Genomic DNA, 22,913 nt, shown 5'->3' with positions numbered 1-22,913 from the left:
GCAGGCTAACATCTCAGGTGAATCTAGAAACCCACTCATTTTTGTCATAAGGAATACTTGATTATTAGGACCCATCTGCAACCTGATGATATTGTTAGTGGAGCAGGGATAGCAGACTTCTGGCTCCTATGTAGATTTGTTAGGGAAATAAGACCCTCTCTCACTGTGTAAGGATAGGCAAGGATGGACAATATACTTTGTGGAAATATACCACATCAGCTTGTAGGCTTTTAAAGATAGCAAATAGATGTCCTGGAATTTTCTCAGGAGTTGAAAATATTTTAGATAACAGTTTTTACCATTAATTATAACTTTTGACTCAAAGGGAAACCTGAATTCTTGAGCTCATCTCAAGGACATAGAAAGGGGTCTTAAACAGAAACAGAATCAATACAGTATAGAATCAGTTACAAAGTAGAATTTGAATTCCTCAATGGCTTTTTTCATCACATCCTGAAACTGTAGGAAAAGGACCAGTCCTTGAAATTTAATATTTGTAAATTTAAGAGGAATGAAAGTAACTAATACTTTTCACAGTATTTAGTAAATAAACGAAATTGGTTGCCTACAAGTAATGGCACAGGTTGAAACAATATAGGCCTTTGCAAATTCCATCCATTTTGTTCCTTTTCTTTATCTTGTTCTTAAATTGGAAATTAAATAGACCTTGTGACTAATAATGAATGGCCATCTAACCTTTGCTTAGGGAACACCCAAATTCCCTAGGCAGGCCATTCCATTTTTGAATAGCTTTTAGTTATTAAGGTATTAATTACTATTAAGGCAAATGATGCCTCCTTGTAATTTTCTCTCCTTGGTCTAGTTCTGCATACCAGGCCAAGCAGAACAAATTTAAACCCTCTTCCATATGATAATCCTTCATGAATATGTGAAGGATTTGAAGACTATCATGTCTCCCCTTAAGTTTTTTCTTTTAAGCTAAACATTCCAAAATTGTTTAATTAAACTTCTGATGGCATAGTTTTGAGCCATTTAATACTGCTTACTTGCCTGAACATAAATATCTTCAAATATGTTGCCTAGAATGGAATATACCTCCCTCACATTGAGTACTACTCCTTTAATGTGCCACTAAGCTCTTCTTAATTCTTTTTTCCCCTTCACAGTATGCTGTTGCATCACTGAACTTGAATTACTCAAATCCAAAAGTCTTTTTTTAGGTCATCTGCTTGTTTTCTAGCTAGGTCAGTCATGTCCTATATTTGAGAGGTTTAATTTTAAAACCTAATATCAGGTTATTGTTTGTGTTAGTATTCATAGCATACATTTATGTAGTGCTTTTAGTTTTACAGACTCTTTATACGTGTTATCTCATTTGATGCAACAATTCTGTGATGTACGCCCTGATATTAGTGCACCCTCCCTCCCCCCACTTTCCAGATGAGAAAACTATCAGAAAATTTAAATGAAAAATAGTCTTTGAAGAGGGATTTAAAACCGTCTTCCTAACTCCCAAGTTGAAATCTCTCTACTATGAAACTATAGATATTAGCGTGAATCATGATGACCTGAGCTGATTGCTGAAGGAAAAGTGGCCATTTACACAAGCATTTTTTTTTAAAGTCTCACTGTTAACACTTTTGATATGTAAATTCATGAAGTTGTTTCTGACGAGTACATAGTCAATTCATCTGCTTGTCTGTACACACAGTTGGTATAAACCATTTAGACTGAATTGACTGGTCAATTGTGCTAAAACATTTGAGCTAGTTCCACATAACACAGGACTTAATTAAGCACCTGATTGAGTAAATTTCTGAATCATTGACTGATTCAGGGATATAGGAGAAATTTATAACCTAATGATGTATTTCTCTTATTCAGGATAAAAGAAGTAAATGAAACTAACAAACGAGTAGAACAGGAAATTAAGGTGGCCATTTTCACTCTCATCAATGAAATAAATAAGAAGGGCAAGTCTCTCTTACAACAGCTAGAGGTATGGTTTAAAGCTAAAAAAAAGTTTCTCTTGCTCATTCTTCAGCTGTTTCAGATGTTTATTGAAAGTTCTCATTAAATGTATTGGGAGTGTGAGGAAAAAGAATGTAATTGTAACATGTAGAAAATAAGTTCCTAGTACTTTAAATTTATTGACTTTAAAGCATAAAGTATAGAGAGACAGACAATGCTCTGGGACTGAAAAAAATGCTTATTTGAATAGAGATTAGGTAAAATGTTAGACAAATTTCTGGGGGAAAAAAGGCAAGTCTTTAATATTCCTTGCTTCTGTGCCAATAAGGGGCTTCAACTGATTCTCTTTCATATGGAAGCGTATTGGGTTTCATAATTTTGCTTGAGTCATTTGTGGTATTTATTTCGACATTTTTAAAATTCTCAATAGTTCAATATAAAATGTAATTTTCCAAATTAATCTATAAGTTTATCATTATGTTTGTGCCTTTGGTGTCTTTTAAGTACATATTTCCAAAAAGTAATGTCCCACCTCTGAAACATTTTTCTGATTGCACATACATAATCGTTTGTTACTATTATCCCAAGAGCAGATTAATATTCTGCATATTTCAAATGTAACATGTACAGATTGAACTTGTTCTAAATGCACATGTAATAGATGACATATTTTACTAAAACTACCAGTACTTAGATTCAAATACTGACTCCCAAATTCCATTAATACTTACACCAAAGCCCTCTATGACAGGATTTCCCTCATTCTTGTCTCTGTAGGACAAAATGGAATCATTTAACACAGGGAGATAAAATTGAAAGAATGAGGAAATAGTTGTTGTCGAAATCCCATAGTTAGCATAATGAACTACCATGATGTTAGTGTTTTTAGCTTCTTAATAAGCTCAAGGTCTTATAAATTTTTTCTTTGAAACTCAAACTTGAGACTAACATCTATATTTTGATACCTTTCTCCCCCTACTTTGTATATATAATGGTCAGTTGAGGTTTGTAATGGATTTCAGGATCAAAAAGTAATTATGGCATAAGCTTTGTAAGAAACCTTAGGTTCATCTAGGTAACTAACTTCTTCATTTTTCCTGATAAGAAAGTATAGGCTTAATAACTTTCAGTGACTTGACTAACATCTCCTCACTAACTAGTCAGTGGCAAGACCAAGGCTAGAATCCTACATACCTTGGGTCCTATTCCATTGTTCCTTTTGTCTCTTTTTTATTATTTATAATAGGTAATAAATCTATTGCATAGCCTTCTCTTGTGATTGATATGTTATTTGTGTTTTATGTAAGTGTTCCATCAAATTTGGGTGTGAAGTGTACTTCTGTTTTTCTTTTTAATATCCACCAAAAATTAGACATTTATTACCCTAGGGAAAATTTCCCCAGTAGGCCAAGTCAGAACTTTTTGATGAGAAATTTATTAAGATTAAATTGTGACAAACTGCTACGTGATTTTTATTTCCTCTTTGTGCAGGTGAACAGAGAGGAAGAGTGTATTTAAATGCTTCATAAAAATAATTAATCATGAACATGGGCTTGATATAGTGGAAAGAACACTGGTTCTTTCCTGAACAGTAATTCTAGCTTTGCTACTTATTACTCTGTGTTACCTTAGGTAGATTAAGCACACTTGGCCCCAGTTTCCATAACAATGAAATGGTCAGAGTTCAGTAGGTGATCTGGAGACATTCCCAGCTCAAGTCCTGTGAAACAAGTCAGCTAGTTTTGTCAGCAGAAGGCATTGTTCTCCAACACACCATTCACTTTTCCTTTGCATTATTTTCTCTACTCTTTGGGAATATCTCCCTAACCTGGAAATTTTCTAACTCTATACTTTTAACTCTTGAAACTTGCTTTTTTCCTAGCCATATGTAAAACCTAATATATTGAAATAATCATCCAAATTCACTAGCTGAAACTACTTTAAGACATTGTTTTTCAGCATGAAAATTCTTTGAGATTCAAAGGATCGTATGTTTAGGATTGGAAAGAGCTCGGATTATATAATCTGCTGCTCAGGTAACAGATAAGGAAACTGAGGTCCAAAACAGTTAAGAGACTTGCTCACAGTCACAGGTGTAGTACCTGGTGCCTCCATCCAAAGCTTTTTGAAAGCTACAGTGGCATCATCTTGTTGGCTTTTTAAAAACGTAGGCCCGTTTTAGCTTATTAAGGTCTTTTTGGATATGAAATCTGTCATCTGTTATATTAACCTATTCCTTTAAACATCTTGTCATTCATCGATTAGATAGCATGTCATTTATGCTTTCATTAAAGTAATCGATAAAAATGGTGAATCATATATGGCAAAGGACACCTCCCTGGAAGCTCTCTGCTAGGATGTACCTTCTTTCTGTAAATTGAGGTTGACCCATCAATGATGAATCTTGAGTCCCACCTTAAGTAGCTAGTTCCAAAGCTACCTAAATATACTAGCACCTAATGCACATGCTTTTGCACTGATGTAGCATGACAGATTTTTTTGTCATATAATTTGCTGGAATCTTAAATGTATTGTATCTGCAACATTACCCTGGCCTTCCAGTCTCAGTAGGAATCTACGCTCCTTAATCAGTTCATATTCAAAATTGAATAATGATGATAATAATAATAATAAAAAAAATTATACCTTATTTTTCAAGGTACTTTACGTACATTCTTATTTGTTCCTCACAAGAACCCAGTAAGATAAATACCTCAGCTATTTTTATACCTATTTTGCATTTGTGGAGACTGAGGCTCTGGAAGTTGTGGCTTCTCTAGACTCAACATAGTTATTAGTAGAAGTCTAAGATGGAATTTGAACTTGAGTCTTCCTGAATTTTGAGTCCAGCGCTCTGTCTGTAAGGAAGGCAGGTAGAATATGAGGGGGAAAAAAACAACAACAAACTTTATCTTAATGATAGACTATATCGTGGTTTGAATCTATTCTACATGAAAGATTCTAGATTACCACCTCAGGTTCTTTTTTCGATTTCAGCAATACATTTTGCTGGTTATTGGTAGGTTACTTAATATTGGATGATATTTTTCAGTTCATGTTTATGCTGATGATGTATGTGGTATTATAAATGGCTTCTGGGACAGGGCTGATTTTTCAGAGAAAATTCTTTAGGTGAGTTCCTGTTCTGTTGCAGAATGTTACCAAGGAAAGGCAGATGAAATTGATACAGCAGCAGAATGACATCACAGGACTTTCACGGCAAGTGAAGCATGTCATGAACTTCACCAACTGGGCAATTGCAAGTGGCAGCAGCACAGCATTGCTGTACAGCAAGCGACTGGTGAGGCTCTGGCGCCGTGGGTACTTCACTGCCAGACTGTGTAGGCCCTGGCACTGCAACCTGTATATTGTGCTGGCTGCCTCGAGGCAGCACTCGTTCTTGGTCTGGGTTGTGTCTGGGTTTTTGTATCTGGGTCATGTATGTGTCTGTGTCATGTCTGTGTCATGTCTCAGGGTCCAGACTAATGACCCTGCCCTCTCTCCTCCAAGATTACTTTTCAGTTACGCCATATTTTGAAAGCCCGCTGTGATCCTGTTCCAGCTGCTAATGGAGCCATACGTTTCCATTGTGATCCTACCTTCTGGGCAAAGAATGTGGTCAATTTGGGTGAGGATTTTGTCAGTTTGGGATGTCTGCTGTTACTGTGAACACTGAACTAAATTCATAGTTTTAGAGTTCAGAGCAACCTTGGAAGCCACATAATCCATCCTTCTCATTTTACAGATGAAAGGATAGAAATGCAGAGTGATTATAACTTGGCCAAAGGCTTCCCCCCTCCCCCCTACACAGTCTAGAACTGGTATCTCCTCAGCATCCTCTTAACTATAGAGAAAACTTTTGTGGGAGTTGTAAAAGTATAATTCCAAAGGCATCTTTGAACACATACTTTAAAAGATTTCTTTTTTGAAATTTTTGTCTTTTATATTTGTATTGCTAACATGTTTAGCCCAGTGCTTGGTGCATAGTAAAGGTGAAACATGCTTTTCATTCATTTTAATCACACTGCTGATCCTCATTTTACCATTACCTTATTTTTCATGAAAATTAGCTCATATATTTGCAGCCCTATGAGTTTTATTATATTTTAATCCCCCCTCCCTCCCACCATTGTAGCTATTTAGCTGTTTTATATAGGAACCTTTTATACAGTTTTGCAAATATCTTTTAATCCTCATTCTCATAGAATCTTTAAATGTTTAGCTGGATATATGCCAAGCTTGTTTACAAAGGAAAGTGGTCATTTTTTATAGGCGTACGAGGAGTACCCTTTTCCTTAGAAGTAAAATTACTTACTGGACTTTTATCCAGGACAATAAGTAAGCATTTATTAAGTACCTATTATATTCCAGGCACTCTCACTTCATCACCAGAGTATCCTTTGGATGTAAGTGCTGTTATTACACAGTTGAGGTATTTGAGACAGACAGAGTTTAAGTGATTTGCCCAGGTTCACAGAGCGATTGTCTGAAACTTTATTTAAACTTAGTTCTTTCTAACTCTTGGTCTATCTAGTTACCTGAAAGGAAAGACCTGGGTTTAAATGCTGCTGTGATTCCATCTATCTCTGTGCAGTGAACACTCTATTAAAATACTCTTGAACCTCCTCATTTGTAAAATGGAAATATTAGTACCTGCCTCATAGTGGTTTTTTTGAGATCAAATGTGGTAATAATGAATGCAAAGCATAAACCTTGATACTGTAGTAGTAGTAGTAGTAGTAGTAGTAGTAGTAGTAGTAGTCATAGTGGCAGCAGTAGTAATAGCAGTAGTAGTGCTAGTTGTAAACATAAGTCCGTGATCATTTATTAAGTAATTACTGTGAACCAGGCATTGTGCTCAGGGCTGAGGATACAAAGAAAGGCAAAAAGCAGTCCCTGCTCTCTAGACCCAGAGTAAGTTAAGAGAAGAAACAGATTTTGTTTGATCTCATGTAAGAAAGACTTTTCTATCAACTAAAAATTCTCTGACAGTGGAATGACTTAAAGGACAAAGTAGAAGACTTCTTGTTACTTAGAATCTTTAGGCAGAAATTCAATGACTTTCTGTTAAGGTTGTTGTAAAGAAGATGCTTGAATTGTTTGGAAGATTAGACAAGTTAACTCATATGGTTCTTTCCATTTCTAGGATTCTAAGTAACTGAATAAAATAGTCATCAACTAAGTAAAAATTAAAATGAAAGAAACAGAAATCATCTTTGGCATTTGGCTGTAACATCTCTTTCTTTGTATCCCCAGAGAAAAGTTCTTTGAACTCATACAGAAGACATTTCCTCATTTGCCACCTCTTAGAGTTAGCCATGGTTTCCCTTCTTGGTTTTACTCTCCCCATCTATCCCTTCTACTATTAATAGCTCAGGACTGGGATGGGTAAGGAAACACAAGGGACTGAAGATAATTTATTTAACTATATATAGACAGGTTTTTTTTTTAATTCCACAGGTAATCTGGTTATTGAAAGTAAACCAACTCCTGGTTATACACCTAACGTTGTAGTTGGACAAGTTCCTCCAGGCACAAACCACATAAGTAAAACACCTGGACAGATTAACCTGGCTCAACTCCGCCTCCAGCACATGCAGCAGCAAGTGTATGCCCAGAAACACCAGCAGTTACAACAGATGAGGATGCAGCAACCACCAGCAGGAGCAACAACTACAACAACAACACCACAGCAACATCCTAGACAAGCAGCTCCTCAAATGTTGCAGCAGCAGGCAAGTATTGGAAATATTTTTCACTAAAATTGATAAAGTAGGTTCCAAAGTTTTTAGATCTAAAAGTGTGTGTGTGTGTGTGTGTGTGTGTGTGTGTGCGCGCGCATGTGTGCGTGTGTGTCTGTGTATGTTTCCCTTTGGGAAACTGGATCTCTCTCTATTTCTTCCAGAAGTTTAGTGGGCACTCATGAGCCCAGTTCCTACTACTTGCTCAGCACAGAATCTCTGCTTCTGTGACTTGGAAGTCTTTGCTACTTTAAACATATCTCTCTGTTAGATCTTGTGTTATCCTGAGTGTATTTCCACAGTACTTGAATTGTTCCTTACTGGCTACTTGCAATATTTTCTCCTTGACCTGGGAACTTTGGAATTTGGCTACAATATTCCTAGGAGTTTTTCTTTTTCCCATCTCTTTCAGGAAGTGATCAGTGGCTTCTTTCAATATTTATTTTACCCTCTGGTTTCAGAACATCAGGGCAGTTTTCCTTAATAATTTCATGAAAGATGATGTTTGATCCTGGCTTTCAGGTAGTTCCATAATTTTTAAATTGTCTCTCCTGGATCTGTTTTCCAGGTCAGTTATTTTTCCAGTGAGATATTTAACATTATCTTCTATTTTTTCATTCTTTTGGTTTTGTTTTGTAATTTTTTGGTTTCTCATGAAGGTCATCAGCTTCCATCTACTCCATTCTAATTTTTAAAGAACTATTTTCTTCAGTGAGTTTTTGAACCTCCTTTTCTAGTTGGCTAATTCTGTTTTTTAAAGCATTCTTCCCCTCATTGGCTTTTTGGACCTCTTCTTCCAGTTGAGTTAGCCTATTTTTAAATAAGGTGTTATTTTTTTCAGCATTTTTTGGGGTCTCCTTTAGCAAGCTATTGACTCACTTTTCATGATTTTCTTGTATCGCTCTCATTTCTCTTCCCAATTTTTCCTCCACCTCTCTTACTTGATTTTCAAAATCTTTTTTGAGTTCTTCCATGGCCTGAGATCCTTGCATATTTATTTTGGAGGTTTTGGATGCACAATCCTTGACTTTTAGGTCTTCCTCTGATGGTATGCATAGTTCTTCTTCATCTGAAAGGATGGAAGAAAATACCTGTTCACCAAGAAAGTAACCTTCTGTGGTCTTATTTTTTTCCCCTTTTTTGGGCATTTTCCCAGCAAATTACTTGACTTTTGAGTCCTTTGTCAAGAGGAGGGTATACTCTGGGGACCTGTAAGTTCTCAGTTCCTCCAAGGTGGCACAATCAAGGGAGAGGAGTTTACTTCTCTGCTGGCCTGCACTCTTGTCTGTGAGCAACCCACAAACACTGTTCCATCCAGGATCAGTGAGTACAATTCCCTCTCTACAACCACCTCCAGCTCCACCCTGTCAGCAATCTGATTCCTTATTCCAGGACCCCCACTGAGGACTGAGATCCAGATCAGTCACTCAATTCCTCCAGGGGCTTTAGGCCAAGGGCTCCAAAAATGGATACTGCTGCTGTAGTGGCTGCTACAGGCGGGGCCCAACTGCATGCCCTTCTCCCCCACGTGAAAACTTTTCCACTGACCTTTGAAGCTGTCTTTGTTGTTTGTGGGTTGAGCAATCTGGGAACCCCAGCTGTTGCTGGGGATTCTGCCCCCTGAAGCCTGCTCCGGTCCTCTCCCTGCCGTGCCACAATGGGCTGTGCTCCGCTCTGCACCTGACCTTTCCTGTAGGCCTTCCAGGCTCTCTTGGGCTAGAAATCTCTTTCACTCTGTCGTTTTGTGGCTTCTGCTGCTCCGGAATTTGTTTAGAGTCATTTTTTACAGGTATTTTATGGACTATGGAAGGGAGCCTCTACAGATCCGTCCTTGTACTCCACCATCTTGGCTCTGTCCCCTCCCCTTTCCTTCTTATTGTTCTGTTGAGTGAAGTGTATTTCTCTACCCAGCTGTGTTTTGTGTGTGAATTCTTTCCTTCTTTGACCAGTCCAGTTAAGTGAGATTCAGATATTACCTTCTCCCTTCTCCCATCCTGTCTCCCTTGTTTGTATAGATATCTACTTTTACTCTCCAATTGCATTAGATAATTTTCTGTTCATCTTTTAAGAGTATCAAGATATTACAGAATTACTCCCAGGCCATCTGTCTAATTAGACTTACCCAAGATCCCTAATGGTAACAACAGGATTCAGTGTGAACATATGTCATCTCTTAACATTAGAATTTAAATAGTTTATATTTCTTCAGTCCTTTACAATTGTTTTATATTATGTTTCTTTTGATTCTTTGTACTTCCAAATGTCTACACAGCTCTAGTTTTGGGACTTTTTTTTTTCTTTAAATCAGGAATATTTGGAAGTCCTTTGCTTGCATTTTTGATCAATTTTTTTTTCCCTTCATAGGATTACACTCACTTTTTCAGGGTAAGCTATTCTTGTTCAAAAGCCTATATATCCTTTGCCTTTTGAGTTATTGTATTCTAAGTTTTCTGCTTCTTTTGAGTGGTGGCTTCTAAGTCCTGTGTGGTTCTGACTGTGGTTCCCTGATACTTGAGTTCCTTTTCGTTGCTTTTAATATTTTTTTCCCCCTTTATTAGAATCTCTGGATTTTAGCTATCATCTTCCTGAGAATTTTCATTTTAGGATTTCTTACAGGAGATACCTGTGGATTTTTTTATTTTTCCTGAGATTTTAAGAGATCTGAATAACTATTCTCTTACAATTTCTTGAAATATGGCTAGGCTTTTTTGTTGTTGTTGTTGTTATGACTTTCATATGGATACATCCTTCAGTTATCTTATCAGATCACTTTTCCAGGTCACTTTCTTTCCCACTTCGAAATACCTTATATTTTCTTTTATATTTTCTGTCTTTTGACCTTGTTTTAATATTTTATGTTGTCCAGTGAAGTCATTATCCATTCTAATTTTCAGGGATTTTGTTGGTTGGGCAAGATTTTGTACCATGCTATTAATTCTCTTTCTGATTATTTCTCTCACACCTCTCATTTCTTTTCTCATTATTGTCTTGTGGCACTCTCATGTATAAAATCAGTTGTAAGCTTTTTTTTTTTTTTTTTTTACTTTTGCTGCATCTCTTCTAGGAATTCTATTCAAATACTTGTGCCCAAGCTATGTTTTTCTTTCTGGGTTTGTTTTTCACCTTTCACCTTTTTATGGTGCGAGGTTTTTTGGTTTTTTTGTTTTTGTTTTTGTTTATTCTTCCTGCCTACTTCCTAACTTTGGACTTTAGGGACAGGCTTTGCAGACTTCTGGAGGGAATGTTTGGGCTGATCTTGTATCTTGTACCTTCCTGCTCCTCTTTCCCTAGTGATTGTTGTGAGTGTTGTGTTATCCCAAGATCTCCAGATCTCTCAGTCATGGGACCTACAAGCTTTCAGTGCTCTCAAAGTTGTCTGATTCAGGACAAAGTCTGATCACACTGCTTTTCTAGTCTAAGCTCTGTAAGTTCCTGACCTGAATTTAGGGCTAAGCTTGCTGTGTAGAATTTCAATAGATTGCTGCTGGACATTATCAACAATTTGGTAAAGCTTTCTCAGTTCAGAGTGACAGAATTGTTGGCTTCCTTTTGGTCAGGGATTCCTGTTCTGGATACTCCTCTGAAAGCTTCAGTTAGGGCTAAAAGCTGAAACTGACATCCTGTTCTGCTCCCTGGGTCAAAGCCACGTAATTCCTGGGAATTTTTGTTTCTTTGTAGCTTGTTTCTTGCTCTGTGAACAGCCTTGGGTCTTTGATGGCTCTTCACCTTAGAATAATATGTTTAGGTGCAGGTCAGTCTGCCATGTTTCAACCAGGAACTGAACAGTAAGTGACAAAACTGCCAGTTGGCACCTTTCAGCATCTTGCATGAAATTGATGTGCCCAGAAATAGGTCAGACCTATGCTTGCTCAGGTGCAACACTTTGGTCCTTCTTCAGGCTCCACGTGGCTACAGTGCTCAGTACAAGAGCTCCAGCCCAGCCCTGGTGTTTGTAGACTTCTCTTTGTCTCCCTATCTCTTCCCAGGTGGGGGTGGGTGGGTTAAGAACAGCTGGCTATAATCCTGCTAATCTGCCACCTTTGAGATAGTGACTTTTTAAAGTACAGGAAGGTACCAATGTACTTTAGAAGCTAAATTAGTTCACTATAATCTTCACTGCCTAAAAGTTCAGAAGCCTCTCAAGATTCAGGTCAAGTATACTATACTCTACTCAGTTTTCCAGACTTATTTGGCCTACTACCCCCTTTTTAAATTTTTTTTTTTTTAACTCAGCATCCTCCTGGGATTAGATTAGGTTAACCCTTATTTTTATTCAGCTCCCACCAGTTGCACCTGAGGCTACATTTCTCCCTCTGTCCTCCCCCTACCCCCAAGTATTGCCCACTTTGGGAGCCTTTAGCTCTACACCAGGCTTGCACAAATTGTGGGCCCCACTTAGGTCCTTGGACCACTTGCCACACACCAAAGGACTTCAGGTGGCCTATGAAAAATGTAGAGGCAAACATCCTTTGTATGTAGAGGAAATCCTGTGGCATCTGCAAGTTGTGCAGGTCTGCTCTGTATGAAATATTTCCATTACCTTATATCTCATTTGTATATATTTATGTGTATGCCTCCCTAGTAGAATTTAAGCTACTTAAGGGCAAAAACTTTCACTTTGTATGTGTATTCCCAGTATGAGAACGTTACACATTAATAAATGTTTATTAGATGATTGATAAAACAGATATACTTATTACAAAATGAATTATTCCAGTGTTTTAAAAGGACTACAAAATTAGGGTGTGATTTCTACCCTCAGTCTGTGCCAGGATATTCTTCTTGACTGTTAAAAATTCATTTTCCTCTCCCAGATCAGAAGTATACGTTAAAATACAGGGACTTACGGACATTTTATTTTTCTGACAGCCACCACGATTAATCAGTGTGCAGACAATGCAGAGAGGAAACATGAATTGTGGGGCTTTCCAAGCCCATCAGATGAGGATGGCTCAGAATGCTGCTCGAATACCAGGAATACCCCGGCATAGTGGACCTCAGTATTCCATGATGCAACCTCACCTCCAAAGACAAGTATGTCTAGTATATGACTTTGGTCTTAGTGCTAAAAGCTTTTATTTTTATAGACCAGTCGCTTTTTAAACCAGTAAACTAATTTTGCAGTTGATCTGTGTTTTAAATAACATTTATCCCTTTCTTTAGAGATGTAATAACAACCTGATTCTTCAGGTAAATATTTTTATTTCAAAATGAAAAGAATTTGTTTCTCATATAGGCACTGTATGCATTAGCTTTAATTCTGTAGCAATGAGATTAACTTGCATGGCATACAGAATTAATTTCTTCTTTGTCTGTGACATTACATTTCCTTCTCTGAGCTGCCTTCTCCAAATAGCCACACCTAGATTTTAGAACTTTCATCTCGTGGCCACCATCTAAAACTTTTAAGTTGCAGTTGAGTCACTGATTTGCAACAGTGGAGAACAGTTTCCCACTGGAGAGTTTCCTAACCTGATAATATCACAAGTCCAGACCACCGTCCCCCTAAAAAAGAGAAAGCCTGATTGCCCCAACAGTCACTGCTACATGACTGAATTTTTATGTACATAACTTGAAGTAAAATGGTTTATTAAATGGTAGTGTCTTTCTTCCTAACAGCATTCTAACCCAGGACATGCCGGGCCTTTTCCTGTTGTATCTGTACATAATACCACGATCAACCCAACCAGTCCCACCACAGCCACCATGGCAAATGCTAATCGTGGTCCTACCAGCCCTTCTGTTACAGCAATAGAGCTTATTCCCTCTGTAACCAATCCAGAGAATTTACCATCCCTTCCAGACATCCCACCAATACAGGTTTGTACTAAATTTAAAAGTTTTAGTAGTGGAATGAATCTAATATCAATAGAGTTCACAGCTTTAGATTTCCCTTATTCCAGTCAAGTGACATTCCTGTGTCTTTGCATGAATATATAAAGCAGAAATATTGCCAGTGTCACTTCTTTGCTTCCTCTGGTCATTTTTTTAAACCCACAGGCAGATGTCCCTGGTACAAATTATACCTTGCAGAAATTAATCAGTAGTTTGAGAGAAAGGTAAAGTATAAAAACAGTTCAGCTCTTCCAGTCTTAATCCAGGCCCCAAGGGACCCACCTTAGAGTAAGAGCAGCAGAACACACCCAGAGTGGAGCCAGAGTTGTTATCTTTAACTACAAAAATTTATTAAATGCCTATTTTGTTCAAAGCACAGCTTACTTACCTTAAGAAAAAAGAAATGAAACAAAGGCTAAGCCTGTACTGGAAGTAGGGGGGACCTTAAAACAGGGGATCAGTAATACAAAATCTAAGGCCCACTGAGGGAAGAGAGTAAGTAGGGTGGGAAATTGCTCAAATATTTACTATATGAATTTAGTTCGTTAAGTATCTATTAGTTGCTCTCTGAGTACAAGGCAGTGTACTTATACTGGAGTAAGTGAAAAGATTTAGCCTAAGACATTGTACCCACATGGAATTAGTTAGTCTCATAAGGGGACAAAACATGTGCACAGATGACTAGTTTGCGCTAAAGACTTTTAAAACTGCATAGCCTCTTGAAGAGAGCAGAAGCACTTTACATGAGCTTTATTAGGAAGAGGAGGAGACGCTTCATAGAGAAAAATCCTTTGTGGACCTATAAGGATAGGTAGGCATTCAGTAGTCAGAGCAGGTTTAAAGGACAACCTTACTTTCATAGGCAGCTGAATGAACAGACATGAAAACTGAAGAGCAGATGATAAATTGAAAGGATAGAAAATATTCTAGTCTGACTGACGTGGAGAGAAGTAACATGAGGGAGACTAGAAAGGTGGAGTAGTCCTCAGGGGCCTTAAATGCTCAGTAAAGTACTTTGAGCTTTCAGTTGGCCAGTTCAGAGTTGTTGATGGTTTTAAACACAGGAGCAGCATCACCACATCCATGCCTGAGAAAGACTACCTGTAGTAGAATTGTTGTGATGTTTATGGGAGATAATTGTGTAAAGCATTCTGCAGACTTTGTTTTATAAATGTGGTTATTTTGGCACTAATATGATGTAATACTGGAAGGGTTAGGGAATAGGGGCTGTGGCAGCCTATTGGCTTGATGACACACTCCTATACTCTCTGCTGTTGGGGAGGCTAAGGCTGAGGAGTTTTTTGACTTTGGGAGTTCTGAATCATAGTAGGGCTAAAGCTGACTGTGTGTCCACACTGTTTGTCTCCAATTAAATTCCATTTCATTAAATTCTTAAGTGCCTACTATATGCCAGGCACTGTGCTAATAAGTGTACCAGCATGGGGAGTGGGGGGGTGGTAGGGGCCACCAGGAAGCCTTAAAAAAACAGCAAATTAGCCCAAGTTGGAAACAGCCAGGTAAAAACTTATGAGATGGAATTAATAGAACTTGATTAATGATTGAATGTGTGTATTGGTAAAAGAGGCAATGATAACAAAAATAATGATGATGATAGTAGTAGTTGACATTTATGTATCCCTTTAAGATCTGCAAAGTGCTTTACATGCATCATCTCATTTGATCTCCATAAGAATCCTGTAGGGTACATACACATTGAAGCAAGATTAACCCCAACCATAGATATAAAATCTGTAGAAAGTGAGGCTCAAAGAACTTAAATGACTTGCTCAAGGTCTTGTTGTAATAGGTAAATGTCTGAGTTAGTTTTCAGACTTAGGCTTCTTCTGACTCCCAGGTCAAGTTTTTTTCCCCAGTTATGCCTCAGACATAAGATAGCAATAGAATCATGAACATAGGAGATAGTATAAATAAATAAACTGAAATCAGTAGCAGCAGCCAGCTTTAAGAAGAAAGAAAGGTTGGTTCTATAAATGTCGAGTTTCAGATGGTCATGAAGGCTTCCAGGTGGAGATGGTCTGAAAGGCAGAAAGATATAGGTCTGTAGTTCGTGAACAGACATCAGTACTAAAGGTAAAGCTTTTGGTAAAGTTAGTAATTGAAGTCATGGGAGTAAATGAGATTGCCGGGAGAGATAGTGTAGAAAAAGAGGAGAGAACTCTTGGAGTATAGCTATAGTAAGTATCATGAAAAGGATGCTAAGCCATCAAGGAAACAGAAAAGGCAGGTAGATAAGTGGGAAAAGTAATAGATCGATCAAGACAAGAAAAAAAAAGCTAAGAGAGGAATAGTCACTCCCATCAAAAGCTGCTGAGGACTCAAGGAGGAAAAAACCATTGGACTTTTTGATCATGTGTTTGGTGACTTTTGATGGCATGATTTCTGCAGTTGAGGGGAGAGTGCCAGAAGAGTAGGTATTGAGAAAATTGAGGCAACAAATGTAGCCCACCTTTTAAAAAAATGTGTATTAGTAGTTAGGTGGAAGAAAGAGATAGGACTTTGTGTGTGTCCATCCTTAGTTGTGGAAGAAGACCATGCCATTAGAGAAATAATGACATGACTTGCACTTGGCTTTGTTTTGAGTGAGGGAGGGCTGTGCAGGTTACCAGCCTCACTTCTCTTCCAGAGCCATCTGAATCCAGTGACCATCCAGATATTCATCAGGATGACTGGAGATGACCCAGGAAGAGGCAATTGGGGTTAAGTGACTTGCCCAAGGTTACATAGCTAGTGAGTGTCAAGTGTCTGAGGTGAAATTTGAACTCAGGTTCTCCTGAATCCTGCACTGGTGCTCTATCCACTGCACCATCTAGCTGCCCCAAAGAGATAGGACTATGGCAGAATGGGATAGCCTAATTAGGCAAGGCTTTTTTTTTTTAAAGTAAATTTTTTATCACTATCACCTTCCTTTTCTAAATGTAGTCTCTCTCCCTACTTTAATAGCTAAATATAAAAAGAGAGAAAAAAATAGTTCAGCAAAACTTCCAGCATACCAGAAAAAGAGTTTATTTTAGTTTTATAGTTTTCCAGATCCATAGTCCCCCAGTCCCAAAAGGAAGCAAGGGGAAGTGCTGGTGAAACTTTTTTAGATTTGAGAAAACCAGAATATTTCTAGACAGCGGTGAGGGAATAACAATGCTGGTCGTAGAAGAGGCAGGAGCTAAGAGGACCAAGGGGCATGGAACTTGGTTAATGTCAGGAAGGAATAGATGTCTTTCTTCACAAGAAATGGTTGGGGAGAACTGAGAAACTTGTGTTGTGTAAGCAGACTGTAAGCAGAAAGGATAAAAAAGTTGGAACAATTATGGGGAATGAAATAGGGAGTTTGTAACGGTACCAATAATCCCAACTGAGGTTTATTTATATAGAAAAAACACATGACTTGGTTATTGGTGAAATCATTTCAACAATTGGAACTATTTTTTTAAGAGCTTAATATATGTATGGCTGGGATTGCTGAGTGGGGAAAAATAACCATACAGGAAAATGAAACATCTCTGTATGAATTATCTGCTTTAATTGTTATTTGTATTGAATTTTAATCCTAAAGCCACTTGCCCATCACTTAGTGTACTTTTGATACCTTTCACATAATCCTCCCTGTTCATATTCAAGGAACAGGAGTGATTTTTCATAATAACCTAAATAAAACAATTAAGAAGATAGATCATAAAGTAAAAATCATAATTTTATTCCGAAGCCAAATATAGCTTTTGGGTTACCCATCCATGTTTATTATTTTACTTCCCCTTCATTACTTCAAATAGTCAAGTTCCTCACATAAAAAAGCCATGGAATTTAGCACTAGGTCTAAATACAATGAATAGAATGAAGAGATATAACAATTTTAGACCTAAAAACTCTATGTGAAGAATGAAGAGATATAACAATTTTAGACCTAAAAACTCTATGTATTCACTGCACTGATAACACAAATCCTCAAAGAAAAATGCAGAAATGGAAAGGTACTTAGTATAATGGATGTAAGGCCTACCTTAGAGTCAGGAAGACCTGGTTCTAATTCTCCCTCTCCCTATACTATTTCTGTGACCCATGGGCCAGCCATTTTGGCCTCTTAGTGCCAGGGAGATGATTATATGCTATAGGTAAATTCCCTATCCCAATTGGGATGCACAGTCTCTTCCAGACTGAGAAAATATATACTTAAATACGTGAAACAGAGAATAGGTCCAAGACTCTGTCTAATTAGAGAAAGTGTGTTGAAAGATTTTTACTCTGGATTATTACTTGAAACTGAAAGGAATTTTTTTTTGCCACCAAAATATTTGTATTTTTTATTAAATGTTTAATAAACAAGAAACAAACTGGACCAATTAGCTTTTTATAAGATAGAACCCTCTCAAAAATTAACAAGCAAAGAAATGCTTTTGTTCTTAGTTGCCCCCTACCTGCCTGAAACACCTTTAGCTCCCTTTTCCATCCTCTCTACTTTATTTACCTTTTAAATAGTTATTGACATTGTATACATAGTTATAGTTTTACTTTTCACTTTGCATCACCTTATATAAATCTTTCTTTATTTCCTTGTAAATTTCATATTCATCGTTTTTTTCTGTCACCATTTTATTCCATTACGTTAATAGACCATAGTTTATGAAGCCACTCTCTGATTCTTAGATATATATTCCAGTTTGTTTTTCCTGTTACATATGACCCAGTTATATGAATATTTTTGCTCAGATTCCTACTTTTCCTTTTTTTTATGATTTTTTTCTTAAATAATCTATTCCATTTTTGAACCATTCTCCCATATGTGAGAGAGTGGAGATAAAGAGGGTGTGGAATTAAAGATAAAAGGCAGGAATGATCAGGTTGGCTCCATATCATTCCTGTAGTGAGTTGGAATTAATAAAATATGAATAACCTTCTAAAAATTATTTAGTTGAATCACAAGTAACAGAACCATGAGTTGCTATGAAGAGCTAAAATGCTTTGGGACATGCATGTGTCCCTAACTTTTTTCTTTTTCCAATTGAATTTTATTTTATTTTCAGGTCTGAATTCTCTCCCTCTCTCACCTCCCTCTTTTCCCCAACCCCCATTGAGAAAGCAAGAAAAACAAAACCCGTTACAAACACGTATAGCCAAGCAAAACAAATTTCCACATTGGCCATGTCAAAAACAAAACAAAACCTAAGCCTCAGTCTGCACTCTGAGTCCATCACCTCTCTAATTAGAGGTGGGTAGCATGTTTCATCATGAGTACTCTGGAATTATAGTTGGTCATTGTATTGATTAGAGCACCTAAATCTTTCAAAGTTGTTGTCTTTACAGTATTGTTGTTATTGTATAAATTGTTCTCCTGGTTCTGCTCACTTCACTTTGCATCCGTTCATACAAGTCTCCCCAGTTTTCTCTAAAACCATCCCTTTCTTCATTTTGTAGCACAAGAATATTGCATAAGACTCATATACCATAATTCGTTCAGCCATTCTTCGGTTTTTAGCTTTTTGCCAACCCAAAAAGAATTGCTAGAAATATTTTTGTATATATGGGTCCTTTTACTCTTTTAAAAATCTCTTTGGAAAACTGACCTTGTAGCAGAATCTCTGGATCAAAAGGGTATGCACCGTTGAATGTTTTTGAGACATAATTCCAAGTTATTCTCCAGAATGGCCGGACTAATTCCCAACTCCACCAAGAGTGCATTAATATACCTGTTTTCCCACAGCCTGCGGAAGGGAATATAGCAAATGGAAATGAGGAAGCCATTTCAAACATAAGAAGGAGCAAGTTAGCTTGAAAGTAGATGAAACAAGTGATAAAAATGAGGAGCATGCAGTGAGTTAGATGAGAAATCATTGTTATCCTACAGTTTTTAAACATGGTAAAATCTACTCTTAAATGGTGATATATTCACTTTGGAAAGCTAATGGGGTAAATAAAAAAGTAATGGAGTAAACTAAGTGAAGTATATTTTAATGTTTAACTTTTGTATGTGGAAGAATTTAATATATTTAGTTTTAATTGTAGCTGTTAAGTAAATAATGAAGTGTTTTTTAAATTTGTTTTCACATTGCCTCACTAATGCAAATAGTGTGTTATTAGTCACATTGGGGCTTTAAAATGATATTTTTTTCTTGGGAATTTATGATGTCATCTTGGTAGGCAACTCCAGGTGAGAAACTTTCTTTGGGAAATGCAGATCAGCGCCTTCTCTGGGATGTTAAGTTAACCTGGGAGGTTAAGGGACTTAGACCCAGGTCCAGCCCTGACTGAAACTAATTCTGGTGAGTTACAGACGGTTGAGGAAGTGGAGAGAGGCAACAATGTGTAACTTGAGTATATATAGCATCACTTCATTAGGAGCAATTCCTAAGATGTTTGGGGCACAAAAGTAGTCCCTTAACCTCCCAGATTATAAGAACATTTGTTTCTCTGACCATTGAATGAAACATGAAATGATTTTTGTTAAGATTAATTTTTAAAATTTAATTCATTTCAGCATTTTATATATGCATATTAATGGTAGAAAAATCCACAAAATGGGAGGAAAAGTGATGGACATATGACTCTTTTAAGTTAGTTCTAATTCCTGTCGTCTTGCTTGTCCTTTAGTTTTTTTTGTAGGGTAAAATGTTTCTAATTACAAACTCTTGAGTTTAGGAATTTCTTCTTCACCTAGACAAAATTTTGTCCTTTTTCTTTCTCTTTAGTTGGAAGATGCTGGTTCAAGTAGTTTAGATAATCTCCTAAGCAGATATATCTCAGGCAGCCACCTACCCCCGCAGCCTACAAGTACCATGAATCCCTCTCCAGGACCCTCTGCCCTCTCGCCAGGATCATCAGGTAAAGTGAATAGGAATTGTTGTAATATTTAACTTTGATCTTGAAACAAGTAGGTATCTTTAGATATTGTACATAATTTTTGTGCGCTTCCTTCTTTCCTTCCTTTCTTCCTTTCTTCCTTCTCTCCTTCCTTCTCTCCTTCCTTCCCTTCTTCCTTCTCTCCTTCCTTCTCTCCTTCCTTCCCTTCTTCCTTCTCTCCTTCCTTCCCTTCTTCCTTCCCTCCTTCCCTCCTTCCCTCCTTCCCTCCCTCCCTCCCTCCCTCCCTTCCTTCCTTCCTTCCTTCCTTCCTTCCTTCCTTCCTTCCTTCCTTTCCTTTCCTTTCCTTTCCTTTCCTTTCCTTTCCTTTCCTTTCCTTTCCTTTCCTTTCCTTTCCTTTCCTTTCCTTTCCTTTCTTTTCCTTTCCTTTCCTTTCCTTTCCACACATTTGGTAGCAGTATGAACACTTCTTTGTACTAAGAATTGTACTGATTGATGTTCAGAATTTAAGAGGTGTTGTTATTTTCTGTGGACCTCATTATCTTCAGTTCCTGTTAAAAGTTTGTGTTTGACTTCTGTTTTTATAATATGGAGAGTAAATGAGAAAAATGAATTTTCTTCAAAACAGTTTTGTGTCATTTCTGAAAAAGTGCTTTAATAGTAGTTAAAAGGAAAAATAAAAATTAAGAAATTAAATTTATTTTAAAAATTTATCTTTTTAGAAAAGACTTTCTTTTTGCTGAAGCTTGTATCTGAATGTTTTATCTAGTGAAACAAAATTAAGTGCTTCACTTGGGGTCATAAAACTTGAATTTGTACTGTATTTGACAACAGCTTCTTTGGCATTTGATGCAAGCTGCTATTGTATAGTTTGACTTAAAGAAAAAAATGGTCAGAAGATGGAAACAAGGCCAGGTGACAGAAGATTAATTTAAGAATGTGGAATAGTCCTATAAAAGTGGTATCAGAAATGCTTCAGCTCTGAGTGAGCTGAGACTGGTGAGGGAAATGGCAATTATCAAGGGCATTTAAAAAGTGTATTGGGAGAAAAAGGCAGATTGAAAAAGAATAGGGCTTTTGTTTGGGGTGAGTGCCACAGAGAGAAAGCAGAATTGCTCAAATTATTTTGTTTCTGTTTTTTATTCAAAGGAGAGTGATGACCAAAATGGCTAAGACTAAAAATGACTGACAGGGAGCCGGAATCAATAAGGAGATAGAGCTTAGCTGCCCAATTGAACCATCCTCAGGTCTTGCAAGTACTGCCCAAGGTGATTCACACCCACTCTCAGTACTATTTGAAAGACCATAAAAGGATTGGATAACGGCAGATATCCTGATTTTCAGAAACTGGATGACAGGGATAAGTCTATATGCTATATAGGCGACTGAACTTGACTTGAAGTTTCTGGGAAAATTCTAGAAGGGATCTTTAGTGAGGTAGGTGACTGTCTGGAAAGGAAAAGGGATGATTACATTGCACCAGGATGGTTTCATTAGAAAGAAGTCTTGCCAGACTAATCTCATTTCCCTTTTTAATAAGATTACTTAACTAGTAGATGAGGGGAATGCTATGAATATAGTTTTACTGTTTTTTAACAAGTCTGTTCTTGTGGAGAGGGCATTTAGGTGGCACAGTGGAGAGAGTGCCAGATCTGGAGTCAGGAGGACTTACCTTCCTGAGTTCAAATCTGACCTCAGATACTTGATGACTTATTGATTCTGGGCAAGTCACTTAACACTCTTTGCCTCCGTTTCCTTATCTGTAAAATGAGCTGGAGACAAAAATGGCTAGCCACTCCAGTATCATTGCCAAGAAAAACCACAAATGGGGTCACAGAGAGTCAGACTGAACCACTATGTTTTTATGGAGAAGATGGAGAGATACAGATTAAACTGTACAGTCTGTTCAATTCAGAACAGGTCAGATGGGAATTATTAATGATTCTGTGTCAGCATGATAGGAAGTCTCTGGTGGAGCACCTCAGGGATCTACTTGGCCCCATTTGTTTAATATATCTGTCTGTGACTTGGATAAAGGCATAGCCAACAAGCTCATCAAGTTGACAGGTGAAACAAAGCTAAGAGGTATAGTTAATACAGTGAAGAGCAGGTTGGGACGCCAAAAGAATCTTGAAAGACATGGAGTTGTCTCTTAAGATGAATTGTAGTAGGAATAAGTGTAAAGTCTTCAGTTTGTTTCCCCTCTACTTCTCTCCCCCCTCCCCCCAAAAAAATCTGAAGCATAAGATGGGAGAAGGAAATGGATACACAGGTGTTCTGAAAAGTTCTGGGGGTCTTAGTGGATTGTAAAGTCAGTGTGAGTCAGCATTATGTTATAGGTGCAAAAAAAGCTAAGGAGATCTTAAGAGGTCCAGAGTTTCCAAGAATAAGGACGTGATAGACTCACTGTATTCTGCCCTTGAGAGGATGGCGTTAAGTTCTCAGCACTGCAGTTTAAGGAGGACATTGATAAGCTGGCAAGTGTCCCAAGAAGGGCAGCCTGGATGCTGTAGCAAACTGTACTTAGATTTCAACAAGGTATTTAACAAAGTCTCTTCTGCCATTCCTGTAGACAAATTTTAGATATGTGGACTTAGATGA

The 22,913-nt window shown here is 37.5% G+C and overlaps 1 protein-coding gene across 2 annotated transcripts in view; it reads left to right on the top strand.

Annotated features, from left to right (window-relative positions):
- TRIM33 (tripartite motif containing 33) overlaps positions 1 to 22,913 on the top strand; it is a 167,202-nt gene that overhangs the window by 126,975 nt on the left and 17,314 nt on the right. For both annotated transcript variants that reach the window (XM_072644420.1, XM_072644419.1), the window contains exons 6-12: positions 1,846 to 1,960; positions 5,087 to 5,233; positions 5,443 to 5,560; positions 7,393 to 7,667; positions 12,543 to 12,707; positions 13,293 to 13,493; positions 20,204 to 20,336. In XM_072644420.1, coding sequence (XP_072500521.1) covers positions 1,846 to 1,960; positions 5,087 to 5,233; positions 5,443 to 5,560; positions 7,393 to 7,667; positions 12,543 to 12,707; positions 13,293 to 13,493; positions 20,204 to 20,336 — 1,154 coding nt within the window. The remainder of the gene's footprint in view (positions 1 to 1,845; positions 1,961 to 5,086; positions 5,234 to 5,442; positions 5,561 to 7,392; positions 7,668 to 12,542; positions 12,708 to 13,292; positions 13,494 to 20,203; positions 20,337 to 22,913) is intronic.

This window comes from Notamacropus eugenii, chromosome 2 (genome assembly GCF_028372415.1).
Source record: "Notamacropus eugenii isolate mMacEug1 chromosome 2, mMacEug1.pri_v2, whole genome shotgun sequence".
Taxonomy (NCBI): domain Eukaryota; kingdom Metazoa; phylum Chordata; class Mammalia; order Diprotodontia; family Macropodidae; genus Notamacropus; species Notamacropus eugenii.
Note: the sequence above shows the minus strand (reverse complement) of the source record. Positions and strands in the feature narration are given on the sequence as shown.